Source organism: Pseudonaja textilis, chromosome 1, assembly GCF_049901715.1.
Source record: "Pseudonaja textilis isolate UNSWEBS1 chromosome 1, rPseTex1.2, whole genome shotgun sequence".
Classification (NCBI taxonomy): domain Eukaryota; kingdom Metazoa; phylum Chordata; class Lepidosauria; order Squamata; family Elapidae; genus Pseudonaja; species Pseudonaja textilis.
The window spans coordinates 188,055,024-188,082,023 of NC_141990.1; the positions used below are offsets into that span (position 1 = coordinate 188,055,024).

General features: G+C 41.6%; 2 protein-coding genes and 1 pseudogene across 3 annotated transcripts in view; all 3 read left to right on the forward strand.

The window, feature by feature from the left end:
* TLK1 (tousled like kinase 1) overlaps window positions 1-27,000 on the forward strand; it is a 91,091-nt gene that overhangs the window by 37,393 nt on the left and 26,698 nt on the right. The window contains exons 1-5 of one of the 2 annotated variants that reach the window (XM_087919951.1): window positions 8,108-8,326; window positions 10,332-10,450; window positions 11,717-11,788; window positions 21,666-21,741; window positions 22,854-22,900. In XM_087919951.1, the coding sequence (XP_087776077.1) occupies window positions 8,161-8,326; window positions 10,332-10,450; window positions 11,717-11,788; window positions 21,666-21,741; window positions 22,854-22,900 (480 nt within the window). In that variant the 5' untranslated portion in view covers window positions 8,108-8,160. Of the gene's footprint in view, window positions 1-8,107; window positions 8,327-10,331; window positions 10,451-11,716; window positions 11,789-21,665; window positions 21,742-22,853; window positions 22,901-27,000 lie in introns of those variants that run through there. The other variant, XM_026697067.2, reaches the window with a different exon arrangement.
* On the forward strand, window positions 2,015-3,004 carry LOC148127972 (lamina-associated polypeptide 2-like). The gene has a single exon (XM_087919952.1). The coding sequence runs from the start codon at window positions 2,064-2,066 to the stop codon at window positions 2,883-2,885; it is 822 nt and encodes a 273-aa protein (XP_087776078.1). The 5' UTR covers window positions 2,015-2,063; the 3' UTR covers window positions 2,886-3,004.
* LOC148127973 (uncharacterized) lies at window positions 2,896-4,059 on the forward strand (annotated as a pseudogene).

Sequence of the window (27,000 nt, forward strand, 5' to 3'; positions counted from 1 at the left end):
TATAAAACACACACATTTTAGGCCACGTACAGACCAAACGCATCACTTGGGTTTGAGCATGGACTAGTCCATTCATTGCATGATGTTCCATTCATTGCATGATGTGTATATATAATATTTATACAGCCTGGTATAATATTGGGGTGGCTGCATTAGCATCTTGTGAAAATTGATATAATTCTCCACTGAGCTGAAGGGAGAATCCAGGCTGGGGGTAGTCTCTAGTCTCCTAGCTCTGCAGACCGAGTTGAAAAAAAACTGAGGACACACTCCCTGGTAACGGTCCCCAGTTCTTCACTCAGTCTCAGTGTGTTCAGACCTCCCTTTAAGAGCTCTGAATAGTTAGGATTATAGAAGAATATTCACCCCCTGGATTAAGCTTTTTTTTTTTTTGCAGAGAGGCTTAGATCAGGTTTGACAGCTAGCCGGTTTGCCGGTTTAGCACTTTCATTTTTTCGCGCCTTTTTTCCGGTTCACGGTTTTTGCTTGTTATTTTAATTTTTGACTTTACTTGCTGGTGGACTGGTTTTTTTGTTTTGTTTCCTGTCAAAACTGGAGTGGAGGAGACCCTGAGAGCCCGTGTGGCCCGGACTGGGGTGGGAGCCGGTGTCTTATTGAACTTGCCTCCTCCTGATCCACTTTCCCTTGCGCGGGACAAGCCACAGCTGCCGCTAAGCGCTTCTGTCACTTTTTGGCGGCAGCGGCCATTTATTTCGTTCGGGGGCAGTCTTGCGGTTTGTCTCCAGGATTGCCCCTTGTGGGGAGGTTCTGGCCATTGGGATTAAATCCTGACCCCCCCAACCAGTCCACAGAGCACCATGGCGGCTGCGAGATGCTTAAGTCTGCCTGACAGTTGTGGTGCAGCCAGCGCCAGGCTCGCAAGCCTCTGCCCTGTCAGGGCTTGCTGCAATTCAAAGAGGCAGCCATTTTTTCCCCCTTAACTCGGCTTTTGAATTGCGGAGCTGGGCTGAGCTCACCACTTTGGGTCACACTAGCCTCCGTGGCTGTAGCTGACAGCTTAGGCTGAATATATATATATATATATATATACTCCTTTCTCTACCCCTGTCAGGTGATAGTTATTTTTGGCGGGCTCAAAGATGGCTGCCAAGGGAGCTGATCAAGAATTGTCAGTTCCTCAGCAGGGTAGAGAGATGGCTGTAAAGGGATCCCCTAAGCCCAGGTCTGCTGGTCTGGAGGCAGCCGCTAGGATTAGAGCCAGGGCTCTAGCCCCTAAGAGATCCTCTAGGGCTGAGAATAGACAGGCCAGGTATAGACAAAAGGCCATAGACAAACAGTTTGACAGGGCAGTGAGAGATTCCAGGATGGCTGAATACAGAGCCACCCCTCAAACTTTGCCTCAAGATGACAGGCAGCCAGACCAACTGGCAGATAGGCAGTATATGACGGCCTGGTCTCCTGGGGGTTCAAGTACCCACGATTTGCAGAGTAACCTCCAAATCAGGACTGAGACCTCTCACAATTTTTCTGAGCCGCCTCAGGGGATCTTGATGGCCCCATTTGCAGACCAAGTCTCCAGTGGAGCCAGACCTGTTCCTGCAGCCACCTTTATACCTACAGCAGCTGGCTTACGGCTGGAGGAGACCCAGATGCAAGAAATGCCATCCTTCTTGAGAGCCTGGATATCCCAGACAATAAGACAGGAATTGCAGGCAGAGGTCAACCAGCTGCACCAGCTGTCTTATTTGGAAACTAGCAGAGGAGTCCTGCAGGGGAAGGGCAAGGGCAGGCTTCTGCTGAACAGCCGGTCCACTTCGGAGAGCGCTCGGCCTCCCCTTCAGAAAGCAGCCAAATTTATGGCTCTTAGAGGGACCTCCTCCCAGAAAAGGTTTTTTTGGATGAGGAGTCGGAGGTAGCAGGTCCCCGCTCCTTTAAGGGCCTTTTCCAGCCGGCTCTTATCAAGACTCTGCTGGTTAAGGCCAAGAACACAGCTCATCTCAAAATGACATGTCACTCAGGACCTTCCCACTGAGGGAGAGGATCAGGAGGATTTCCTGTTCACTGAGAAAGCATCTTTGGTGGATGCTGTACCTGTGCCCCAGATGTTTCTCAACCTGATCAAAAAGCAGTGGGAGTCCCCTGGGATGTACACTCGCCCCAGTGGGTCTGAGTCTACCTTATTTAATGTGGACAAAGACCTTTTGGACATTATGGAAGTGCCAAAGGTAGATGGCCCAGTGGTAGCCCTAGCTTCCTCATCTGTCATCCCACTTGATGTGGCGGATGTTCTAAAGACAGAGGACCGGAAGGAGGAGATGGCGGTCCGGAGAGCTCATCAAGCTGACGTCTGGGCCATCAGAGCATCAATGACCGCATCCTTTTTTACACGGGCCTCTTTGCGGTGGCTGAGGCAGCTACAGGACAGAATCCCACCTGAGGATCTCAGGGTGCATCAGGACCTGAATAAGATTATAGCTGCGGCTCAGTTGACTGCGGATGCCACCCTCATGTCAGCCAAATTTTCTTCCAGAGCCATGGCCTCTTCCATAACAGCACGCGGGCTTCTCTGGCTAAGAAATTGGCAGATGGACGTCAGAACCAAATGGAAGGTGGCGTCGGCTCCCTTTAAGGGAGAGAGGCTTTTTGGGGAAGCCCTGGATCCCTTTTTGATGGAAACCAGGGACAAGCGAAAGATCCTGCCCTCCCAGGGAAGGCGCTTTGATTACAGGTCTCATCCCTACTATAGGAAGCCCTCCTTTAAACAGGGGGAAGCTGGGGCAGGCTTTCCCCATCAAAGTAGGCCCTTTTTCCAGAGATCCTCCTCTCAGGCCGATAGACAGGCCTTTGCCACCAGAGGGCATCAGACGCAAAAGGGCAGAAGGTCCTTTAGGGGTTCCAACAGACCCTTCAGGTGCAACAAGTGATGCCTGAGCCTCATCCCCCATAGGGGGCCGTCTGGGACTGTTCTGGCAGAGGTGGGAACAGACCACGACGGATGCTTGGATCCTGTCAACCTTAAGATCGGGCCTCTCTCTAGAGTTTCTCTCCTTTCCCCCAAGAGCCTTTGTGTGCTGCCCTGTCTCCAGGGACCCCTCAAAGAGGGATCTCATGGAAGCAGCGATCCACCATCTGCTGGACATTCGGGCCATCCAGCTGGTTCCGGTGGACCAGGAGAGACAGGGTTTCTATTCAAAGTTGTTTGTGATTCCAAAGGCCTCATGGGGGTGGCGAGCAATCCTCAACCTGAAAGGGCTCAACAGATATCTAATCTACCAAAGGTTCAAGATGCACTCCCTCCGCTCCATTCTAGAGGGACTGCAGGAGGGAGACTTTTTGGCCTTGGTAGACTTGACGGAGGCCTACCTCCATGTGCCCATACACCCCAACCACTGTCAGTTCCTGAGGTTTAGCTATTCCGGCCGCCATTTTCAATACAGGGCTCTTCCGTTCGGCCTATCATCAGCCCCTTGGACTTTTACCAAGCTCTTGGTAGCGGTAGCCGCACACCTCAGAACCTTACCCATAAAGATCCAATGCTATTTGGACAACATCCTGATAGCATCCTCTTCCAGACCCCAGGTGGAGGAGGATCTGATGTTGACAATCAGGATTCTTTGAGAGCATGGGTTCTCGATAAACCTGGACAAATGCCACCTAGTGCCATCGACTCGGATCTTGCATTTGGGGGCCATTATAGACACCTTGGCCGGTTAGGTTTTTCTCTCCCAGGAGCGTCAAGACAGTATCAGGAAAGTCACGTCACTGATCCTGTCTTCCAGAGAGGCACCTATCATCTTGCTGTCTCAACTTCTCAGCAAGATGATATCGTGCATAGGGATTGTTCCATGGGCCCGCTTCCACGCCCGAACCCTTCAGTGGTTCCTGCTCCCTTATCAGAGGGTGAGCAGGGGCGACTCTCCAAGGAGGGTTCGCGTCCACTTGCCAGTTCTTCGTTCCCTCCATTGGTGGCAGTCCCAAGCCATGGACCAGGGATGCTTGTACAGGGAACCCCAGAGGATTACCATCACCACCGATGCCAGTCTCTATGGTTGGGGGACCCATGTGGGAGCCCAGGTCACACAGGGGAGGTGGTCATGAGAGGAGGTCACCCACAACATAAATTGGCTAGAGCTCAGGGCTGCCCGCTTAGCGCTCAAGGATTTGAGGCAAGAGGTGGTGGGGAGACATGTGCTTCTCCTTACGGACAATGTGGCTACAAAGGCTCACATAAACCGGCAGGGGGGCACACACTCCAGATCTCTAATGCAGGAAGCAACTCAATTGTGCAGGTGGGTGGAGAGAAACCTGTTGTCCCTATGAGCAGAACATATCTCAGGAGTATCCAACGTGCAGGCAGACTGGTTGAGGAGGGCCACAGTCGACCAGTCAGAATGGCGACTGCATCCCAGACTGTTCCAGGAGATGACAGAACGTTTCCGCTGCCTGATTCTGGATTTCTTTGCATCACCAGAGAATACGCACCTCCCGACGTTCTTTGCTCGATTCCCTGCCCGAGGAGCAGAAGGGGTCAACACTCTCCGGTGCAGGTGGCCCCAGGGATTATTGTATGCCTCCGCCCCCCTTCTCCTGATTCCAGGGGCAATCAGGAAAGTACTGATAGAAAGGGCGGAAGTTCTGTTGGTAGCCCCTTACTGGCCCAGGCGTCCTTGGTTTGCAGACCTGATGGGCCTGTCAGTCACCCGACCCTGGAGAATTCCCCTGCACAAGATCTCCCTCAGCCAGGGCTCGATCGGGCACCCAGATCCAGCCTGGTTTCGATTGACCGTCTGGCGCTTGAGCGGGGAATCCTGAAATGGGAGAAGTTTTCCACAAAGGTCATTCAGACCATCCAGGCGGCCAGAAGACCTTCCACGACCAGGATATATAATGCAACGTGGAATATTTTCTGCAGTTGGTGCGCTGGTCACCAATTGGAACCCTCTGGAGTTTCTGTTGCAAAGATATTAGAGTTCCTGCAGGATGGGTTGGATAAAGGTCTCGCCCCCAATACCTTGAAGAGACAGGTGGCTGCCTTGACCTCGGTGATTTCGGTCAAGGGGCTCTACTTCTCTGTCCCAACATCCTAGGGTGAAAGCCTTCCTTAGGGGGGCCATGAATCTGAGGCCACCGGTGGTCCACTGCTACCCCACCTGGGATTTGCCTAAGGTCCTGCAGGCACTAACTTCTTCCCCATTTGAACCCTTACGTGAAGTCTGCCTTTGCCTTCTCACATGCAAGGTGGTATTCTTGGTGGCCATTACCTCGGCCAGGCATATTTCGGAGTTGGCGGCCTTATCCATCAGGAAGGATCTGTGTGTATTCCATGCAGACAGGATGGTTCTGCAGTTGGACCCTACCTTCCTGCCCAAGGTGAACTCCTTATTCCATCGTTCCCAGGAGTTGATTTTGCCTAATTTCTGCTCTGAGCCTACCCATGCACTAGAGAAAAAATGGCACACCTTGGACATTAGGAGGACCCTCCGTATTTACATTAAAAGAACGTCTTCTTTTAGGAGGACCAAAGTCTTGTTTGTTTCCTTTCAGCCGTTAACTTTAGGTCTCAGGGTGACACCTTCCACAATAGGTCGCTGGCTCAGAGCCTGCATTGCAAGGGCCTATGAGTTACAGAACCTTCCTGAGGATCACAGCGCACTCAACCAGAAGTGCAGCGATCACTGCTGCCTGGGCAACGCAGGCATCGATTCTGGACATTTGTAGAGCTGTGACCTGGTCATTGGTGACCCCATTCATAAGACATTACAAAATTGACTCCTTTGCCTCAGCGGAGGCATTCTTTGGAAGACGAGTCCTCCAGGGTGTGCAGGTAGAGGTGGGGACTTCTGACTAATCCAGCTCCCACCTGCAGGACAGCCATCAGCCAGCTTTGGTATGTCTCAGCCTGGATTCTCCCTTCGGCTCAGTGGAGAAGGAGCGTTGGTCCCACCTGAACGCTTCTTCTCGGGGAGCCGAAGGGAGAATCCAGTCCCACCTTGTATTCTGTCTAGTCGGAATAGGGAGGAAATATCCCTTTTTTTGCAGTATCAATGAACTGCCTGTTTGAAGACAAGGAGCAGCTGAATTCGCTTCAATGTCGTTCAGAACTGGGGACCGTTACCGGGGGTGTGTCCTCAGTTTTTTCAACTCGGTCTGCAGAGCTAGGAGACTAGAGACTACCCCCAGCCTGGATTCTCCCTTCGGCTCCCCAAGAAGAAGCATTCAGGTAGGACCAACGCCCCTTCTCAACTATACTTATTCAGGTTGCTGGGACAGAGTTAGGAGGTGGAGTTTAACATTTTTTAATGTATCAAGCTTCATGCATGTACCAATTTTTATATAGATAAAGATATACAGTATACTCGTTCTTTCAATTAGGTTTTTGACTTCTACTGACTCCCTGAATTAGATCCTAAAGCTTTCTTGGCAAGGTTTTTCCGAAATGGTTTGCCATTGTCTCTTTCCTAGGATTGAAAGAATGTGAGTGGCCCAAGGTCAATCATCTGACTGGTTCTAGGTGGGACTAGAACTCACGACCTCACAGTTTTTAGCCTGATGACTTAATCACTATATCAAAGTGGCTTTATTTTGTAACACAACTTTCTGCAATTTTATTACAGCAAGTGAGTGTTTAGGGGGAACTCATTAAAAAAATATTCAAGTAATATAATCTGATACCTCGTGTTTCATGTTAATGTTGATTCTGATTTGATAAGAAATGCTCCATATTTATGTTCAATAATATCTCTTGAAAGAAGCCATACTGTTTGGAAAATACTGAGAGATAGAATACTTTTTGTACATGGAATGCTGAAATCTAGGTGAAAATTAGCAAATGAAAACTCATTAAAAAAAATAAGGCTCTGGAATATGTAAGATACATTCTACACAATATTACTTCTTTTTGACATTCAAAGGTTAGAGGGCTTCAGAAAAGGTAATGATGCATATGAAATTTCATTAAGATACATAAAAATAAAGCAGTATTGATTCATTTATTAGAGGGTTGCATTTCAGTGATTGTGGACCTCTGAAATGAGAAAAAATCCTGATTGGAAGAAAATTGATTGAGAAAAGACATCTCATTTGAGCCCATAGCATTCTAGAATTATTTCTTATAAGCCTGCGAAAATTATATAGAATGCAGCTGCCTTTCAGATAGATCTTGGTAACATTATTTAAATAACATTTACAAATAATGCTTACATTGTAAATGGGTGGGATTCAAATTTCTTAACAACGGGTTCTATGGGCATGGCCTAATTTGTGGGTGTGGCTTGGTCTTGTAACTGGGTGGGCGTTGCTTGGTGGTCACATGACTGACTGACTGGGCGTGGCTTGTATGAAAATATTTTAAATATGTAAATATTGAATTTTTTTTTATTAAAAAAGCAACTTTTACCCAAAATCAGGCAAAGGCAGATTGGCAGGCAGGCAGATTGAGTTGCTCACAGAATCACAGATTCATTCAGAGATCTATCTTTCTGGCATCAGCTTCTGAGTCTGTCACATAAAATTTGCTTGCAAGCAAACTCACAAAATTAACTCCATTGTATGTAAATATTGATTTTTTTTATAAAAAAGAGCAACTTTTACCTAAAATCAGGTAAAACAGGCAGGCAGATTGAGTTGCTCACAGAATCACAGATCTATGGTTCTGCCATCGGTTATCTGCACTGAATAATAGAAGCTTCAGTCCTTAAGGAAGATTTAGCTCTGCTTTAAAACAGAGCCGAAGATTTAAAGATTAGCTACAAAGCAAGAAATCCAACGATTTCCTGCTTTCTTGCTAATCTAAATCTCCCGGCACAGCAAAACAGCTGATGGGGGGGGGGGGAAGGAAAAATAGCAACTTGGCAGGCAAGTTTGCCAGGTAAGGAATGTGGGCAGGGAGGGTTCCCGCGGTCCCTGTGGGCAGCGCAGCCTTGTGTTCCTGCGCAGCCTGGATTAATTGCTTTTGGAGGGTGCTCTGGGGGTGACATTTTCTCTGTGGACCACCAAAATTTTCTTGCGGACCACCGGTTGGTGACCACTGCAATAAAGCACTATGTGGTGGTATATAAGTCTAAATACTGTTGCTAAATAAAGCTAATGTAATATAATTGTGGAGTCCTTGATGCTCTCTGAATGTGGTTGTTTTCTTATAGATATTTCATTATCACCAGTTCTCCCCCCGCCCCCTGCGCATGCACACGCATCTCCCACATGCATCCTGTCCCACGCATGCGCGGCAGATACCCGAAAATCAGATGGCTGGCAGGAGGCGCATGCACATGCGCAGTGGAACTGAGCTGGGGCGACAGCTCACGTGCCCGCAGAGATGGCTCTGTGTGCCACTTCCAGTACGCGTGCCATAGGTTCGCCATCACAGGTCTCGTGTTACTTTTATTGTTAATCTCTGCTCATTTGGGTGTTGATTGTTGGTGAGGAGATTTAAGGGTTTTTTTGTTTCCTTTTTGGCTTTTTGATTGCTGCTTTTGAATGATGTGTAGGTTTATTTGCCTGTATATGCCTGTTGATGACTGATTTGTCTATATGCCAGGCTTCTAGGAATTTTCTAATGTTTTTGGACTTGACTTGTTTTAGGGTATTCATGCCAGCTGTCAGAAGTCATGGCAAAAATTCCTTAATTTCACAACACAATGGACAAACTTTAACCATAATTTCATCAGGAAAGGATGAGCACCCAAGATAATATTACAGCAGCTGAGAAAACTATCATCCACATAGCCAGGAGACAGGTCCCTTTAGCTATTTAGGGGGGCCTTAGACCTGAGGCCAAAGCCAGGTCTTCAAGACCTTATGAAAGGACAGGACAATCAGGACCAATGTAATCTCTGGATGGAAGATGTTCCAAATTGTGGGCACCATGGCAGAAAAGTCTTTTTTTTGTGCCTTGCCAGCTTGCATTCCTTAGCAAACAGAACTCAAGGCATGCCCAGCTTGCCAGACTGGGTGTTGGTCTAACGTTGGTGAGACCTAGGTTTAAGCCCCTTAGAAATCCATAATGCTGGGAAAGGTGGAAGGAAAGAGAAGGTAGACGGCCTTTTTTATTATGATAATGAAGTTACTATTAGAAAATCTGAAGGGCCAGACTGTGGACAAAGGCCTATATGTCATTAGTAAGAATTAACATCAGTCAGACGGTATACAGTTAGCCATGGAAGAACATTAGGCGTGAGAGATGGTGGGAAGCACAGTCAGCCATGGAAGCACATTAGGGATGGGAGAACAAGTTTGGTAGCTGTTTAAAGAGGCAGCATAATTGAGAGATGGGCTGCGAGGAAGAAACATTTCAATGAGACTCAGCTTTAATTCACTTGCTTTATTATATTTTTTAACAGACTAAAAGTAAGATATATGGAAGTATTTGGCTTAAAAGGGTATACATTTGTCAATAAAGATTAAGCTTTCATTACAACTTGAGAATGGAAAGTTGTAGATCTCGTGAGCTTGCTAAATTAAAAACCAGCAATTTGCTTCTGTTGGTTTGAAAATAAATGGTTGAAGTTGTACATTTTTGAAACTAGAGGTAAGACTGCTGTGTTCAGGTATAGATGTAAGTTGGAAGTACGGGAGATATATGACATTGCATTATGTAAATTTAGCTAATGTTGAATGATTTCTCATGTTTTTGTTAATTTTGCTTTTTCTTTATATTAAAAATTACATTTGGAATTTAAGGATGTGGGGCCTCAAATTGTAGATTTGTGCATAGTGCACAGTGCATAGTAGACCACTAGATGAATCACAATGAAAAGGCTATTTTTAAGCTAAGCAGCCTGTAATTTCCTGGATTTCTTTTTAAAATTTGACATATTAATCAATATTAATCACTTTTTAGTTCTCAAAAACATATTTTGAATGCATTGTTAGATCAGCAATTTTGTGTTTGAATGGTTTTGGACCTGTGAATAGATTTCATCTGGACCCACTTTGTTTTCAATTTGTCAGTAAATTCTAGAATTTATAAGCATCATGTACCTCAAGCCCTCAGAGTTCTTTGATGAAAAAAATAATTATAGATCTGTACTACGTCTTCTCCAAAGAAGGCAATGCAGATAATGTACTTAACTTTTCTATAGTCTTGCTTTTCTTGGTTCAACTGCCTCCTTCCCATTGTTGATTTATTTGAAGATTTATAAATTATTGAATTTCATATTATGAATTTTCTTCTTTCCACTTTGCATCTTTTTTTTTCTTTTCTAAAACTGTGTTCTGCATTTAACACAGATGCATTTTTACTGGAAAAATATATTTCTGGAGGAGGACTACATAATTCAAAATTTCATTTAAATTTGGGAGGAAATAGTAGGATTGTTCATGGTTACATAAAATTATTTGCAGTTGTGTAACAAATTAAACATGTTTTATAGGTGCAATGGATGAGCTTCATAGCCTGGATCCAAGAAGGCAAGAACTATTAGAGGCTAGATTTACTGGAGTTGTGAGTGGCAGTACTGGAAGTACGGGAAGCTGTAGCGTTGGAGCAAAGGTAAAAAGGAATGTGGACTACTGCATTAAAAATACATTCGGAAGGTTGATATTTTCTTACAGTTAATATGGATTGCGTGCAGTTGTGTATGTGATTGCAACTAAACACTCAGCCATGGTGGCACAGTGGTTAGAATACAATATTGCAAGCTAATTCTGCTCGCAGCCAGGAGTTTGATCCTGATGGAGCTCAAGGTTTCCATCCTTCCAAGTTTGGTAAAATGAGGACCCAAATTGTTGGGGGCAATATGCTGATTCTGTAAACCACTTAGAGAGGGCTGTAAGGCACTGTGAAGCAGTATATACGTCTATTGCTATTATCATCTTATCATATAGGTTGATTTAGGAACAATTTTGGAGTTTCTCAATCAAAATAATACAACGAGCAACAACCCCTCACTTTAGTGGGGGAGGGGGGGATAAGGTTATAAGCTTAGTATTTCTTTTAATTTTTCAGCAGCTTTTAATACTATCAGCCATGGCATCCTGGATCAGCTGCATGATGTTGATACAGGAAGCACATTCACACATTCACTTCCTCTACAGGAGCAAGTGTGTTATCCTGTGATCTTCACTGGTTTCTTTAGGACAATAGTAAAGTGAGCAGATAATGAAATCATTTGAGCGTCATAGCACAAATACCACACTTTTATACTTGCATCAGATAATGGGATGCTGTACAAATATGTAAGAGTAGATTTTCTATCAAGATATTATTGCATGTGTCCTCATTTTTGCACCATTTTGGCATGTTGCAGATGTTATTGCTGGCCAAACCATGGGGAGAGGGCATTCTCTTTCCTGTTGAGCAGCTTATTGGATACAATTCCAGTGAGACTAAGCTTGGAATGGTTTTCATAAGAACCTGAAAATGTTTTTATTTACTTAGCCCTTAAATGATTGTATTCATTGACACAATTGTTTGCTTATTTTTAATTGTTGGCTTTAAACTGTTAGTTTTTTTATTGATAGTAACCAATATTTCATTATACATATTATTGTTTACAATTTTCCTTCTTTAATGAAAAACAGTGTAAAATATAAATGTAACTAAGTTTGATGTATAGAATCTTTATTTCTCACATAATCCTCTATAAACACTTGCAATTGTTACTGCTTGTTCCACAACTCTACATATGCAGTGACCGGAGTATGTGTGTATAATCACTCATTTTTCAAACCATGAAATCCATTAGTAATGCATTATTTGTTTATAATTAGCAATTTTACACATTTGATGCTTTTATTTCTTTTATTTTTTCTTTAGGCCTCAACTAATAATGAGAGTTCCAACCATAGTTTTGGTAGCTTGGGATCTCTAAGTGACAAAGAATCTGAGGTATGAAGTAGTTAAAAATATTTAAGTGAGAATTTCTAACCTGTCATTTATATTACTGGGTTCAGTAAAAGATAGACACATTTAGGAGGGATTCCTAGCTAATTATAATTAGAATATTTGCATTAAAGATATGGAGAAAACTGATGCTCATCCTGTCAGAATTGATGCACTTACAGGGAGATTATTTCAAAATGATGTATTGTTTCATTGTGAATTAACTGGTTATTTTTTAAGCAAATGAAATTTTTGGATAAAATTATGAGCCATTCAAATTTTCTTAATAGATATGTAAAAAAGAATATACACACACATCATGTAGAAGAGAATAAGGTGAATAAGCTATGTATCTTAAGCTTGTTTTAACCTATCGGGTGAATAAAAGGATATGTTGTTTACAAGATTATTGATTTATTCAGGGTACTGTTATGGATACAATTCAGTGATCAAATATTTGAAAATTCTCCCATGAGCTGTTCAGAGCATCCAGTAGTGGGAGGTGCTTCAGTCTCTGCATGTCTAGGCTGGGCTTAATTTGTGGAACGCTCCTCCTCCCCCACGGGACTACTCCACAGCGTTCCCCAGTTTTGGCTCAGCCTCGTTGAGGATAGGCAGTGCTTTTTGTTCTTCCTTGGCCGAAACAGGAGAATTATTCAGCAGGTTTGGAAATAGTCCAGTTTGTTTTTTCAGGCTTTTAGCCTCCAAATCACATTATGATCTCCCGACGTTAGCTCTCTCCATCTGGCCGTTGGAGATAGTTTGCATTTTCGGGCAGCACCGTTTCGCGCCCCAAAGCGGCGGGTGGCTTTGGCATCGCTCTGAGGCCCCCCTCAACTGCTTGTTCTACCCCCTGCCATTGTGATTCTGCATTGCCTTTTTCTACATCGGCAATAGCGGCATGGGCATTTTTGCCCTCATCCGAGTCGTCTCGTTCGATTTTTCCCCTCAGAATGCTGTCTTGGTGTGGAAAGTGTGAAAGCGTAATTCTTTCCACCCCTTTTCTGGCCATTTTTAGCCACAAAGAGAAGCCATCGGAGGCATATTCTTCACGCAGTAGGAGTTTGTTGCTAGGAAGCGCTCACGCGTGCCAAAAGTAACGGCCATTGTTTTGCTTTTGTTTTAAAGACCACGTGGCCGTGCTATTTGTAACTCGAGCTGTGTGGGTAGTTTTCCTTCCCGATCAGAGGTTTCTCTTCAGATAACCCAAGGAATTATTACACCTTGTTTGCTTATTAGATTCGAGGCCATCTGTGCATTATTGTTGACTTAACCCTCACAGCCTTACCCACCCAGCGGCACAACAGCGAGCACCCAGGCCCGTGTCTGCCTGTGCAGGGAAGCTGTTGAAGGCCTCTCTTTATTATCTTGGCCTTTTCAGATGTTCTTAATTTGGCTGTTTGGATATTCACTATATCAAGCTGTTTTCTAGTAATTTAGATATATATATATATATTTATATATATATATATATATATATATATATATTGTGATTATCATTCACTCCAATAATAATAATAATAATAATAATAATAATAATAATAATAATAATAATAACAATAACAATAACAATAATAATAGAATTTACAGATAATAATAAATATTTGGTATTAATATCTTAATAACAAAAGATGTTATTACTGTGATATAACTCATATCTTAAGGAGATATCTTAACTCATATCTCAGGAGCCTGAGCCAAGAAGGGACCAGTTGCCCTGATAATATCTTATCCCCTTCTTCTTCTTCTTCTTCTTCTTTTATTTATAAATAAATAAATAAATATATATATATGTATGTATGTATGTATATGTATATGTATATGTATATATGTATATATGTATATATGAAGAAGAAGAATGGGATAAGATATTATCAGGGCAACTGGTCCCTTCTTGGCTCAGGCTCCTGAGCCAACCGCCTCCACAGTATCACTTTGAATAATGAGCATACTGCATTTCTTTCAATCAAAATGGCAGGCGGCAGTAGTCTCAGACCTTAAGGGTCAAAGCTAAATCTCAGCACAAATCTAAGCAGACAAAAGGTCATTCTAAAGCTTCAGAAAAGGATGCCAACAGGTGCCATAAAACATTAAAAAAGCAAATAGATAAGTGTGCAAGGGAGGCACACAGGGCCTCACAGGACTTTCCGCCCCCCGGTCCAGGACTGTCTACCTCTTCCCACCCATCTCCTCCCCTAGATCTCTCCCTTATCCAGGCGCAGCTTGGTTCCCCAGAGTCAACAGGCCGAGTTACCTGGAACACTGACCATGCGAAGGGCTCCCGAAGCTACATTCACTCCAACAGCTGCTGGTCTTCGACAGGACGACATTCTTCCAGAGGAAGTTCCAGAGAAGATGAAGGCATGGATGGAGCTGGCAATCCGCCAAGGAATTGCAGCAGGTCTTCAACACGCAGTTCTGAGCAGAGAACATCCTGTAACTGCTGATTATGATTCTCAATCGCTAAGGTCGTTGACCAGGTCGGAGCAACACTATACCCAGGTACAGTTACAGGGGGAAGTGCCATCCAAGGGCCAACGGAGGAGGAGGAGAAGGAAGAGGCAGAAGAAGTGGATCAAATTGACCAAATGGAACAGATTGAATCAGGATCAATACATGACAGTGACCTGGCCCTGTCGGAAGCAGACCCCTTAGAAAGGGGGATGTCTGAGGATGAGGCCCTTGTTCCCAATCCTGTATTTACAGGCTTATTCCACCAACTATTCAGATCACTCTTATTTATGGCAAAAAACATTGTGCGCCTGAACAAGTTGACCCCTTCTACCACTCCAACTCCTTCAGAAGAGGGACCAGAAGATCTAATTTTCAACCAACCAGTAGTCGAGGCAGATGTGATTCCAGTTCCCCACATGTTTTCGGACCTGGTACAGAAACGGTGGGCATCTGCAGCAGTGTACCCTGCCCCCACAGGATATGACAGGAAATATTTTAATTTGGCCCCTGATTTCTCAGAATTGTTGAATACTCCCGAGGTAGACGAACCTATAGTGAGATTAGCGTCCTCGTCCTCCATTCCCAGTGAAGTGCTGGAGGCATTAAAGCCAGAGGAAAAATGGGCCGAGCTAACCCTACACAGGGTCCATCAGTCTGATGCGTGGGCCATCAGAGCGGCCACAGCCGCTTCCTTCTTTACCTGTTCTTTTCTTAGGTGGGTCTGTCTCTTATGGGAGCATGTCCCTAATTCCAACATTAGAGCGCACCAAGATATTGCAAAACTTATAGCAGCCGCTGAATTCTCAGCTGACGCAACTTGACGCGGTCAAGTTTTCAGCCAGAGCCATTACTTCACATGTCACAGCGTGATGCTTACTATGATTAAACATTGGCAAGCGGACATTAAGCACAAATGCAAGCTGGCTTCATCCCCTGTTGTGGGAGACAGACTGTTTGGCCCTGCCCTTGACCCACTGCTAATCGAAATCTGAAACAAAAAGAAAATTCTACCTTTTTTGGAAGTCAGATTCTAGAAACCCTCAGTCCTTTCGGAGGGGATCCTTCTCATCCAGATACCAGAGATCCCCATCATTCAGACCAGGACAGCAGCCAGAGAGGTCCAACTTTGGGGATAGGAACAGAAAGGGTGGCCAATCCAAGAGATCCTTTTGAGGAGCAGGAAATAGGTCTTTCTGGCATCCAAGATAACTCCCTGGACCTGACTCCCATTGGTGGACGCCTTAAATTATTGGCGGACCAATGGGACTCCTCAACGTCTGATTCCTGGGTCAGACACACAATCAGATTTGGCCTTGTGCTGAAGTTTCAATCCACTCCCTCAGACTTCTTTATGTCGTGCCCTTTTTCCAGAGATACGGTTAAACGCAGCTATCCAACATCTACTGGACATACGAGCCATCCAACCAGTAGTTACCAACCAATGAGGGCGAGGTTTCTATTCACATCTTTTTGTTGTTCCCAAAAGTTTGGGGGGTGGAGAGCAATATTAAATCTGAAATGTCTTAACCGTTTCTTAGTATATCACAAGTTTAAAATGCACACCCTGCAATCTATCTTACTCGGCATCAGAAAAGGTCCTTACGTCTATAGATCTGATGGAGGCGTACCTACATATTTCTATTCGGCCTTCCCACTATAAATTTTTGAGATTCTGTTATAATAACCACCATTTTGAATATGTGGCCCTTCCTTTCGGACTAGCTTCTGCCCCCAGGACCTTCACAAAGGTTCTTGCAGCTCTCACTGCTCATCTCCAAGATATCCCTGTACGACTCCAGTGTTACCTTGATGCCATATTAATTTTGTCATCTTCCCATCATCAAGCAGTCAGAGATACTCAGACTACATTACAATCCCTACAACAACATGGGTTCTCAATCAATTGGAAAAAGTCATTTAACACCATCGACTCGATTAATCCATCTGGGGGCAGTCATTGATACGGTGGAAGGCAAAGTTTTCCTGTCATCAGAAAGACAAAACAGCATTCATCAATTAGTTAAGGAGATCAGGGTTCATAAGAGGGTGTCCCTAGCTGAACTATCAAAATTGTTAGGAAAGATGATCTCATGTATATCTATTATTCCTTGGGCTCGGCTCCACACTAGATCCCTCCAGTGGTTCCTGCTTCCGTACCAGCGCTCTGGCCGAAGCAACTCCAAATACAAGGTCAAGGTACCATCAAAGGTCCTTATATCTCTCCACTGGTGGACCAGACCAGTCATCAACAGAGGTTGCCTCTTCAAAGAGCCCCACAGACTTACCATCACCACTGATGCCAGCCTGTTTGGATGGGGAACTCACTTTCAGTTGCTCACAGCCCAAGGCCGCTGATCTTCCATAGAACAGTCGTGCAGCATAAACTGGCTGGAGCTTCGAGCAGTACACCTGGCTCTCCGCAACTTCTTTCCACAGGTACGCAATCAACACATACTAATATTGACCAACAACGTAACAGCAAAAGCTCACATAAACAAATGGGGGCACACAGTCGAAACACCTTATGTGGGAAGCAGAGTGCTTGTGTCATTGGGCAGAGAACAACCTGCTTTCCATCAGAGCAGAGCACATTTCAGGCCTGTTGAACACACAGGCAGACTGGCTAAGCAGGGCCATGATCGATCAATCGGAGTGGCTCCTCCATCCGACCCTCTTTCAAGAGGCGGTCAGGAGATTTGGGCAGCCGGTGGTAGACTTGATCGCCCCCAACTCTCAGCTCCCCAGATTCATTTTCAGGTACCCCTCGCAAGGAGTGGAGAACTTCAATGCGCTCCTCTGCCGTTGGCCCCAGGGTCTTCTGTACGCATTCCCACCACTTCCACTGATCTCCAAGGTCATCCAGAAGCTGCTGGACGAGAGGGCAGAGCTGCTGCTAGTAGCTCCTTACTGGCTCAGGTGGCCGTGGTTTGCAGACCTCCGCAGTCGATCCTTATCAACACCATGGAGAATTCCGCTGGACAGGGTTTTGCTAACCCAGGGACCCCTTCAACATCTGTACCCTCAATGGTTGTACTTGACTGTCTGGAGATTCAGCGGAGATGTCTGAAGAGTAAAAAGTTTTCAACAGAGTTATCCAAGTTGCCGGACGTCCCTCAACAACCTGCATTTACAATACCATATGGTCCAGTTTCTGCAAATGGTATACTAAGTCTCAAATTGATCCCATCTCTCCATCAGTGGCTCAAATCCTAGAGTTTTTACGAGAGGGGTTTGACAAGGGATTATCACCTAATACGTTGAAAAGACAGGTGGCAGCCTTGGCAGCAGTTGTCACTTGTGAGGGTCTACTGTCTCTTATCACCCACACATACCGAGTTTCCTTCGAGAAGCCACAAATTTACACCCGCCAGCAGTTCACCGTTATCCCACTTGGGACCTTAACAAGGTCCTCGTTGCACTCACTAAGTACCCTTTCGAACCCTTGAAATTGTCAAGACTCCAATTTCTGATAGTTTTCCTTGTAGCAATCACTTCCGCTTGTCGTATTTCAGAACTGGCAGCTTTGTCGATCAGACTAGATCTTTGCATCTTTCCTACATTTATACCCAAAATTAATTTGACTTTTCACAGGGCACAAGAGCTTATACTTCCTAATTTCAGTCCCTGGCCATCCCAAGGGTTGGAACTACAATGGCATTGGCTTGATGTGAGGCGAGCATTGCAAATATATATTCACTACACAGCGACTTTCAGAAAAACGGAAGCCTTATTTGTGTCGTTTCAGCCCAACACTCAGGGATGCAAGGCCTCATCTTCCACAGTAGGCCATTGGCTACGGGCCGCGATAGTGAAAACGTATTAGACTCAATCACTACAGGTGCCCAGGAGCATAACAGCTCATTCAACAAGGAGTGTTTCAACATCGGCAGCGTGGGCCACGCAGGCACCAATAACTGAAATTTGTCGAGCTACAACCTGGGCCTGTCCAATCACCCTTCATTAGGCATTATAAAATAGATGTGTTTGCATCCGCTGAGGCCTCCTTTGGCAGAAGAGTTCTGCAACGGGTCCACAGGGACCAGGAGGGGAGTCCAAGCCTGACGGAGTCCCTCCCGTAGGACAGGCCAAGCTTTGGTATGTCCCATTACTGGATGCTCTGAACAGCTCATGGGAGAAGGGGCGTTGGTACTTACCTGACACACCCGTTCTCTTTGAACTGTGAAGAGCATCCAGCCCCACCCTTTTTCCGTCTGGTGGGGCCCTGTTTTGGCCAACGAATTGTTAGGGCATTGAGGGCGAGGGTGTTTATTTCTCTCGTCTTCGCCAAAACTGGGGAACGCTGTGGAGGAGTCCCGTGGAAGAGGAGGAGCGTTCCACAAATTAAGCCTAGCCTAGACAGGCAGGGACTGAAGCACCTCCGACTACTGGATGCTCTTCACAGCTCAAAGAGAACAGGCGTGTCAGGTAAGTACCAATGCCCTTTTTATTTTTAAATTTGAGATAATTGATAACATTTTTATCCTTAAGAATTGTAAATAAGAGAAGTCTGTCTTTTTGTATATCTGCATTTTTATTGTTGCAATAATTGTTTTTCAATCTGTTAACTATATTTTCTGTTAAGTTTATTTTCACATTTATAAAACTGAAAACAATATATTATATCATGTATTTTCATGATTTAGAAATTACTGAAAATGCTTTAAGCAGTCTGTTTAACTTTTTCAACTTATTTAGGTATTAGACCACATATGTTAGGGTTGTTCAGGCTGTTCTCCTTGGTAGACTTTCTTTTTTCTGTTCCTTTACTCCAGTTCTCTTCTGAAAGATTCCCAAATCCTGTAGGAATAGATGTTGTTGTTGTTGTGAAGTTGTAGGAAAAAGAGAGAACCACTCTCTCTCCTCTATCCCACCTCACTGATAGGAAAGATTCTATGAGTTGTAGCATTGAGATTCAAACCACGGTAGTAATTTGAAAATGGCAAGAACATTAATTTTCTGATGACTTATGATTATGTTTAAACTGTCTGAAAATTAAATGTAGATAAGGACTGCATTTGAAGAATGAAACCAGTTCTATTTGCCTTTATTTTGATTTATTTTAAACAACTATGTTCCAGCCAGCACTTGGGGATTTTTTGAAGATGATTTTTATCCTGCTTGTTAGACCTGTCCAGCTTGGGGATTTAGGAAAGAAAGACCCTCAACTCTAGTCATAACAAACTGTATACTTTTACTAAAGCCAAGTGGTTGCAGCATTTGTAAAGCCAGATCTGAGGATTTCCGCATACAGCTGATAGTTTCCCCCTTCTCTCAGTCCTGTCAAACACACCCTCCAGGGTCACTGCAGTAATGTCCAATGATGTTCTGGTGGTTTTGGATAGCGTTTTAAAAGTTTGGTGCCTCTGGTTAGCATTCCGTTCCCATGCCTGTGTCCTTGGATCATTCAACTGTTGGTTTGGATTTCACACTTCTGGTTTCTACCATTACCCTTCCCTACTTCCTTCCTCTCCCCTCCCATATTTTATGGCAGACTGCCATCAGGTATACCAGACCAGGAAGACAGTACCAGAAGACGAGCTACTTTTACTGTGATTGGCTGTTATAATAGAATCGTGCAAGTCTGATTATGGTAATTCTTCTACTCCAGTGAATTAGGGAGGTGCCTGCCTGAGTTGCTTCTGAATGTTATTTTCTTACAGTACTTGTTCTTGTTTAGGTCTGTCAAGATCATCTTACTTAATTCTCTACAATTGCCTACAAGCTTGAGAGAGTTGTGTTGCCTTGATGGTTTTAATTCTGTGGGATTCTTGCTTTATATTTCTGTGTTGCTGTCGTTAGCCACTATATTGAATAAAACAGACAGCCTTATAAACCTTTTAAATAAAAATCTGACACATCTTCACACACCACTCCCAGTTGTGTCTTCTCCTTTACTGCCGATCCAGGTGATTCCATGATGAACTATGAATTTAGTCACAGATGGGCTGGAAACCTGCCACCTGGTTCTGTTAAGCAATCAAAGTTGAGGGAATGCTTGGATTTGGAACATGATTAATGACTATTATAGCACTGAAATATGCGGTGGTGTACTCCTTCAGGAAGAGACCATCTAAATAGCGGACTGGTCTGGGCAATATATGCAATGTTTTTTGAATGCCTTTTAGGGAAGATTTTGCAAAAGATGATTGGAATGCAGATACAGGAGTGTTGGATGAGAAGGATTACCCTGATCTGCTGCTTTCAGATATCAGACCTGAATGTGGGATGGAAGACACATTGCTCCCTTTTGATGATGTTCTCTGTCAAGACCTAAATAAAAGAAGTACGGCTATTTTGGTATTAGATTTCTCATTGGCATTCAGTCCCATCAATCATAGTATTCTTCTGGATCAGCTGCAAGGGCTGAGATTGGCATAATTTTATAGTGATTACACTCTTACCTGAGTGGACAGTTCAGACAGTGATAATGATGGATGAATGAACAAGACCTTGGCTGCTCCTATATGAGCTGCTATAGTGTTTCTTTCTTTTTTTGTTCTCCGCATTTTTTAAAAGCTAGGTTGAAATGCTGAGATAGGCTGTTCATCAGTTCAGGGTGAGATAATAGTCCGCTGATGGTACCTTGTATTATATCTCTATCTTAGGCCAAGCAGGAGATATAGTAGCTCTCTTATTTATTATCTAGAAACTGTAAATGTGAAGCTGTAACTAACTTCCAAAAAGTTGAAATGGCTGTTCATCTAGTAAGTTTGTTTGTATCTGGCTCTAAAAGAGTTGTATCTTGCTTCTCAAAGGGACAGATGCATAACTTGAAGGTTCTCATAGATTCCTGGCTCCCATTGGAGCACCAGGTAGAAGCTGTGGCTATGGAACACTTGGTTTATTTATGACTACTGCCCACTTTTAGAGCTGGGGTTCTCAGGGACAGTTGTTATTCATGCCTTCATTAACTTGTGATTTGATATCTGTGGTGAAGTTGACTTGGGGTGTCCTTGAAGACTATCCAGAAAGTGTAGTTGGTACAAAATGCAGTATTCTGTATGCTGGTAAGACTCACTAATGCAGTTGATACCTCTATTCTGGTGCTGCATACCTTGTCATATGGTAGGTTTCTCCTTTTTCTTTCCTTGGTCAAAATTAATGTATAATTTCATTAACAAACAGAAAGGACTTTAAATGAACTCTGTAGAAAGGCCCTTAATAGATTTTTTTGTTTATAATAGAGTAGAGGCCAATATTTAAGGGTATTTTCGGTATTTCTATATAAGCGTTTTATTTTTTGTTTAAATTATCTGAGATAAATTCTGTGTTCTAATACAATGATGTAATCTTGGTAATTATATAATTATTGTGTTACAAAAGTAATATGTGAGTTGTAGAAGTAAATTATGCTTTTTTTGCTTCTTTTTGGTATAGATATACAGTATATAGATTAATTGAAAAATATGTTTTAATTTTTTTTTGCCAGACTCCTGAGAAAAAACAATTGGAGTCTTCACGGGGTAGAAAAAGGAAAGCAGAAAACCAGAGTGAAAGTAGTCAAGGTAAAAAATATTACTATGGAATCAATTTGATAGTATGAATGGAAATTGTCAGCTAATCAAAATGCCATATTCAGTAAAGGTTCAGCTTTTTAAAGTAGTAGACATTGTGGTGAGTCTCTTTCTGTTTCATGGTTCCTTTAATTATTATCCACATTTCATAGTTGCGCCAAAAACAAACAACCTCCCCCCAGCTCCGTAATTAATATTATAATGGAAATTATATCTATAAAAGTTGTTACCAAGTTATTGATCCTAACAGCATTTTGAATAAGATAATTGTTTGAATGTCTCTTTACTTTTATGGTTGCCAGGTAAATTATTAACATTGTGCTCATATTTTTCCTTCAAATGTTTTAAATATTTTGTGAGACCAGATAAAATGTTAACTTAAGAAAAAAGCTTATCATGATGGCATTTAGTAAAGATTGTTCTTACTTTATAGACTTTCAGCCCTTTTAATGAACTCCTTTGGATACTTCCTTTGGAAGTATCAGAAGAAAATGTTTTCAAATTAAGGACTTTGATTAGACAGTTTTAATTTTATAATTGGTAAATAATATTTTAAAACTACAATGCTTTTTTAGTCTTGTAAGAGCCATAACAATAAATAACTAATCCATTTTTTCATGCTAATTTCCTCAGATAGTGAAATGTTGGTAAAAGATATTTTCTTCGCTTCCTAAATTGATTCTGCTAAATATATTTAGAATCATAGAAAAATCATAGAATCAGCTTGAAAAAATAATATGAATACAAGCTAAATACAATTATTATAACAAGAACATATAAAAACAGTAAGCTACTCCATATAGAAATTCATTCCATTATAAATCTGTTAGCCATGAATTGCAGTTTTGTTTTATTCAGAAAATTAATAGGTGCTATCTTACAAACTTGAGCTAGACTTTATTATACTTAAATCAGTAGTAAAAATAAATCTGGGAAAACTAGATTGTTTCTCATACTTCCCTTTCTCAAATAGATATGTTTAGGCAAATTGTATTTAAATTACTTGCCAAATTAAAAGAATATGCTGTAAGGAACCTTTCAGGAAATAGCTATATTGTTTATGGTTTTTCCACTATTTTTTCTTAATCTTGACTTTGTTTCAGGGAAAAACATTGCAGGACGTGGGCACAAAATTAGTGACTATTTTGAGGTAAGTTCAACTTTAATATAAATTATTTTGTTGATATAATCTTTTATTTTGATTCTGATTAAAAAGTATTCATACATTAAAGTGTACTTCATTTGATAGGAAATTGCCTGGTATCTATTTTTTAAAAGTAGCTTAAAAATGCAGCTCATAATATGGTTTCATAGCATACATAAATATTCATGTATAGTAAGTGCCTATAGTACAAAATTATGCTTATTATTTTAAGTACTATCAATCCAAACCATTGCCTACTGACTCTAAATTCTTTATTACTTATATTATGTCATATCAGAGAATAGTAAACACAGTAGATAGTCCTTGACTTAAAATCACAATTGAGCCCAACATTTCCATTGCTAAGCAATACAGTTGTTGTTTTGCCCCACTTCATTATCTTTTTTGCCACTGCTGTTAAGTGAATCGCTACAGTGGACCAGTGATGGGGACAGGAGAGGAGTTGGTTTTGTGCCTGTGTACCGCTTTCACAAATGCAGCTTTCCATGCGCTCGCCCACCATTTCTGTGGCCTAGTTCCAAATGGGCCATGGTCTAACACCAGGCTACAGACCGGGGGTTTTGGACCCCTCCTTTAGAACAGTCTCCTCCATCAACATACAGTTGAATAGGATAAAGAAATATGATTGTTAGATTTGGAGAATAATGGTGATAAATGTGATGTTTATAAGGTCTAATATTATATACTAAAACCAAACAGTGTTTAATTGAATAAGGGAAACTGTTTAATAAGGATAAGTGGAGATTATGATGAATAGATTGAGTGAACAGTGGTTATAATTAATGTGTGTATAATGTTTGTTATTTGTGTTTAAAAGAAATTGTACCCAGACAGTACACTGCCAATGTGGATATGGAAATTTTATATATAATAATGGAAATTGCATAATAAAAAATAATAATAGGAAAAAAACTGTACAATTGATCCCAACTCTTTTGGCCATTAGAACACCTTTTAAGCCCACCCTTAAATATTGGAGTCAGAATGGTTAGATTTCCCATCATAAGACAATAATTTTAAGTTGCTAATTGCCAATTAAGGGCTATTTATTGTTTTAGGTTGTTTATCTTTTTTCGTTTATTGAAGCTACCTCACAGTCTTTGAATTTAAATAACATTGTATATATCCTCCATCCCAATTCTTTTCCAGTTTATCTGCTTGGTACATTTTAATGACTTTTCCATAATTAAGCATGTAATTGATTGCACTCCATTATTGTTTATAATAGCAGTGTGGAGCCCTTAGTGCAAATTATTATTTTGGGTTCTTTCAATTAGCTTATCTTTATTCACAATCCAAAATTGTGAAATTATGTTTTGGCTTTTAAACAGACAAGCTAAAAACCGAGGTTTTCTTACAACATAATGCTAAAACAAATGAGAGTGCATTGGGTATTCTGAACCTCAGATTGTATTCTTAAACTGCATAGTTGAGAGGTATTTTAGAAATTATAGCCGATTTTGAACCTGCCTTGTAGTTTGTGTTGGTCTGAATATCAAATATCAGTTTGGTGTTTCATGCTGATTGTATGAAAAGGACTATCAATTCTACTTCTACTCTATTTTTAATTTCAAGCTTCACCTATGGAAGCTTGAAAAAGATAACTTGCTTATTTGTCTTCTTTTCATCACATATATTAATTATAGAAAATCTTTTCTGTATAAAAATATTTGGAAAATGGGGTAGTACAAAAGATGATAGAACTGGCATGAGAAAGATATATTTCAAAGTTCCCTTTGTCCCTTGGAACAGATAAAGCATTTCAGATTTCATATCATTATTGTTTCTACAGTAGTCATCTGCTTTTAAATCCGTATAATAATAAACCAGTAGTAGAATTTTCTGGCAAATACTGTATATGGTATATCAGATCAGTTTGTTTGCTGATACATGTCTTGGGTCCCGTAGAGAGCAAGAAACATATGAAAGGCAAACTAGAAACTTTTGTACTTTTAGTTTTGCTTTTCTCGTTCAGTAATTCGAGTGTGCGAACATTAATCAAGGATCCTATTAATCTTAATGACCCAACATAATGAGGTTTTTTTTTTACTTCAATGTTATTCTAGATGTTATGCTAGAATAACAGTTTAAGAGCTTGTATATTGTTCCTGGGGATTGTTGATACCCTCCCTTTCAGTACATGTTCTCAGTTTTCTCTCCCAAAAGTTGTTATTTTCTTATATTTCTTTATCCTGTTTAAAACTCGTTCTTATAGCAATTTTGGGTATCGTTTTATTTTTTATTTTTTTCTTACCTGAAAAGTTATGGCTCCTGGTGATAAAAAAAAAAGTCTGCTCTTTGATTTAATTATGTCTAGACAGATAGAACTCACTTTTCATTTAACCATCTCTCTTACCAAAGACTTTGAATAATTAGAGCTGAGGAAAAAAAATCTGAAATTGTATTAGGCATCCAACTTGTGGATGTTTGGTGGAGAAGCTGTCTAAATTAATACAACTGCATGAAATTAAAAAATCCCCAGCTTTTACCAAGACTAATATACAAATGGTTGGCAGAAGTATTAGCATAGCTAAATATTCCTGTTAACTTTCTGTGCCCACATTAAAAGAGGAGTGTGTATTAAAAATGTATAGCTTATTTTTCCATTTAGTCATTGATAGATAGTAGTGTTGGACTGAATCCAATAGTATATAACCAGACTTCCCTTTGCACTATGTGGTTTTCTTTTAATCTTTCTCCCCCACACCTTTTTATGTGCCTTGAAATGAGCTCTGTAAGGTTTTCTAACACTTTACTAGAGATTGGGGGGATGCACAGGGAATATATTCCTACTGATGGATGCTAATCTTTCTGTAGAATGATATTATTAGTAATTAAAGTTCAGTTTTGTTTAATTGTGCTTGTTTCATATCCAGATAGTACTTGATATCAAACATTATAGGTCTTGATTTACCCACTAGTGTCAAAGAAAAGTTAAATGGGACATCTCATATTAATTTTAATAAGGCTTTCTTGAGCTACAGCAAGCTTCAGAAAGGCAAATTTGTATTCAGTTTTTTAACTATACAGTTTTGATTTTGTGCTATTGATGCCCTTTCAACATACATGAATTGAAGGCATAAAACTAAAAGAGAGTTAGTTCATTTAATGGCTCACATATGCTAGCAGTGATAAAGTTGAGCCCATGGAAAGTTTGACAAGAAGACACTCTGAGTTTTAAATTATACATGTGATCTAAAGTACAATTTTTTAACAGGAGTATTTACAAAAAACCTACCAATACAGGAATGCAGACGGATTACAAAGCCATTGACATATGGCAATTTCCTCAATTTTAGTTCTATGTTTATAAACTTGAGGCAATTGTTTCAGTTTATTTATGGAGTTATGGTGGTTTTCTCTTGTACTATTTAATAATAGTACCTGACTCACTGGAGCAGTGAGGCAATGAATGTTTTAGGTCCCCTCTCCTAAGGAGGTACATCTGGTGGGACCTTCTTTGTAGTGGCTCCCTCTCTTTGGAACATTCCTGCAGAGATTAGATTGGCCTCCACTTCAACACTCTTTTCCAAGGCCCTGAAGACCTGGTTTTGTCAACGGGCCTGGGGGTGGAGTGAGATGGAGCCCATCAAGTGGCTTGTCTGACTGATTTTGTCCCTGGAGGGATGGGGGGAGGAGTTATTATTTTTTATTGTTTGTAGATTGGGTTTTTATTTTTGTAAGCCACCCAGAGTCACAGAGTGTGTGGGGAGCCGTACAGATTTAAATAAACAAATAAATATTAAATAATGCAAGAACTGGAACTAATTGCATTCCAGGGGACCTTAAAGATTTGAACCCAAAGCCCTGAGCTAGGATCTCTGAGGTCCCTTGTGAGAAGTGTTTCAATATGTATTTTATATGTCAATATATAATTACTTCTTTTTTTTTATCTTGCTCCTGGTTTTCTATATTGTATTGTGTCTGTTATATTGTGAAATGCCCAGTGTCACTCTGGAATATTGTCTGTTATATTGTGAAATGCCCAGTGTCACTCTGGAATCAGACTTAAATCAAAGAAAAAGTGCAAAAATCTTATAAGGCAGGTTATTTACATCTCTTGAGAAGATACTTTTTTCTTCAAA

Excerpts from the sequence above, each read along its gene's own strand:
- LOC148127972 (XM_087919952.1), top strand. The coding sequence starts at position 2,064 with ATGTTTCTCAACCTGATCAAAAAGCAGTGGGAGTCCCCTGGGATGTAC.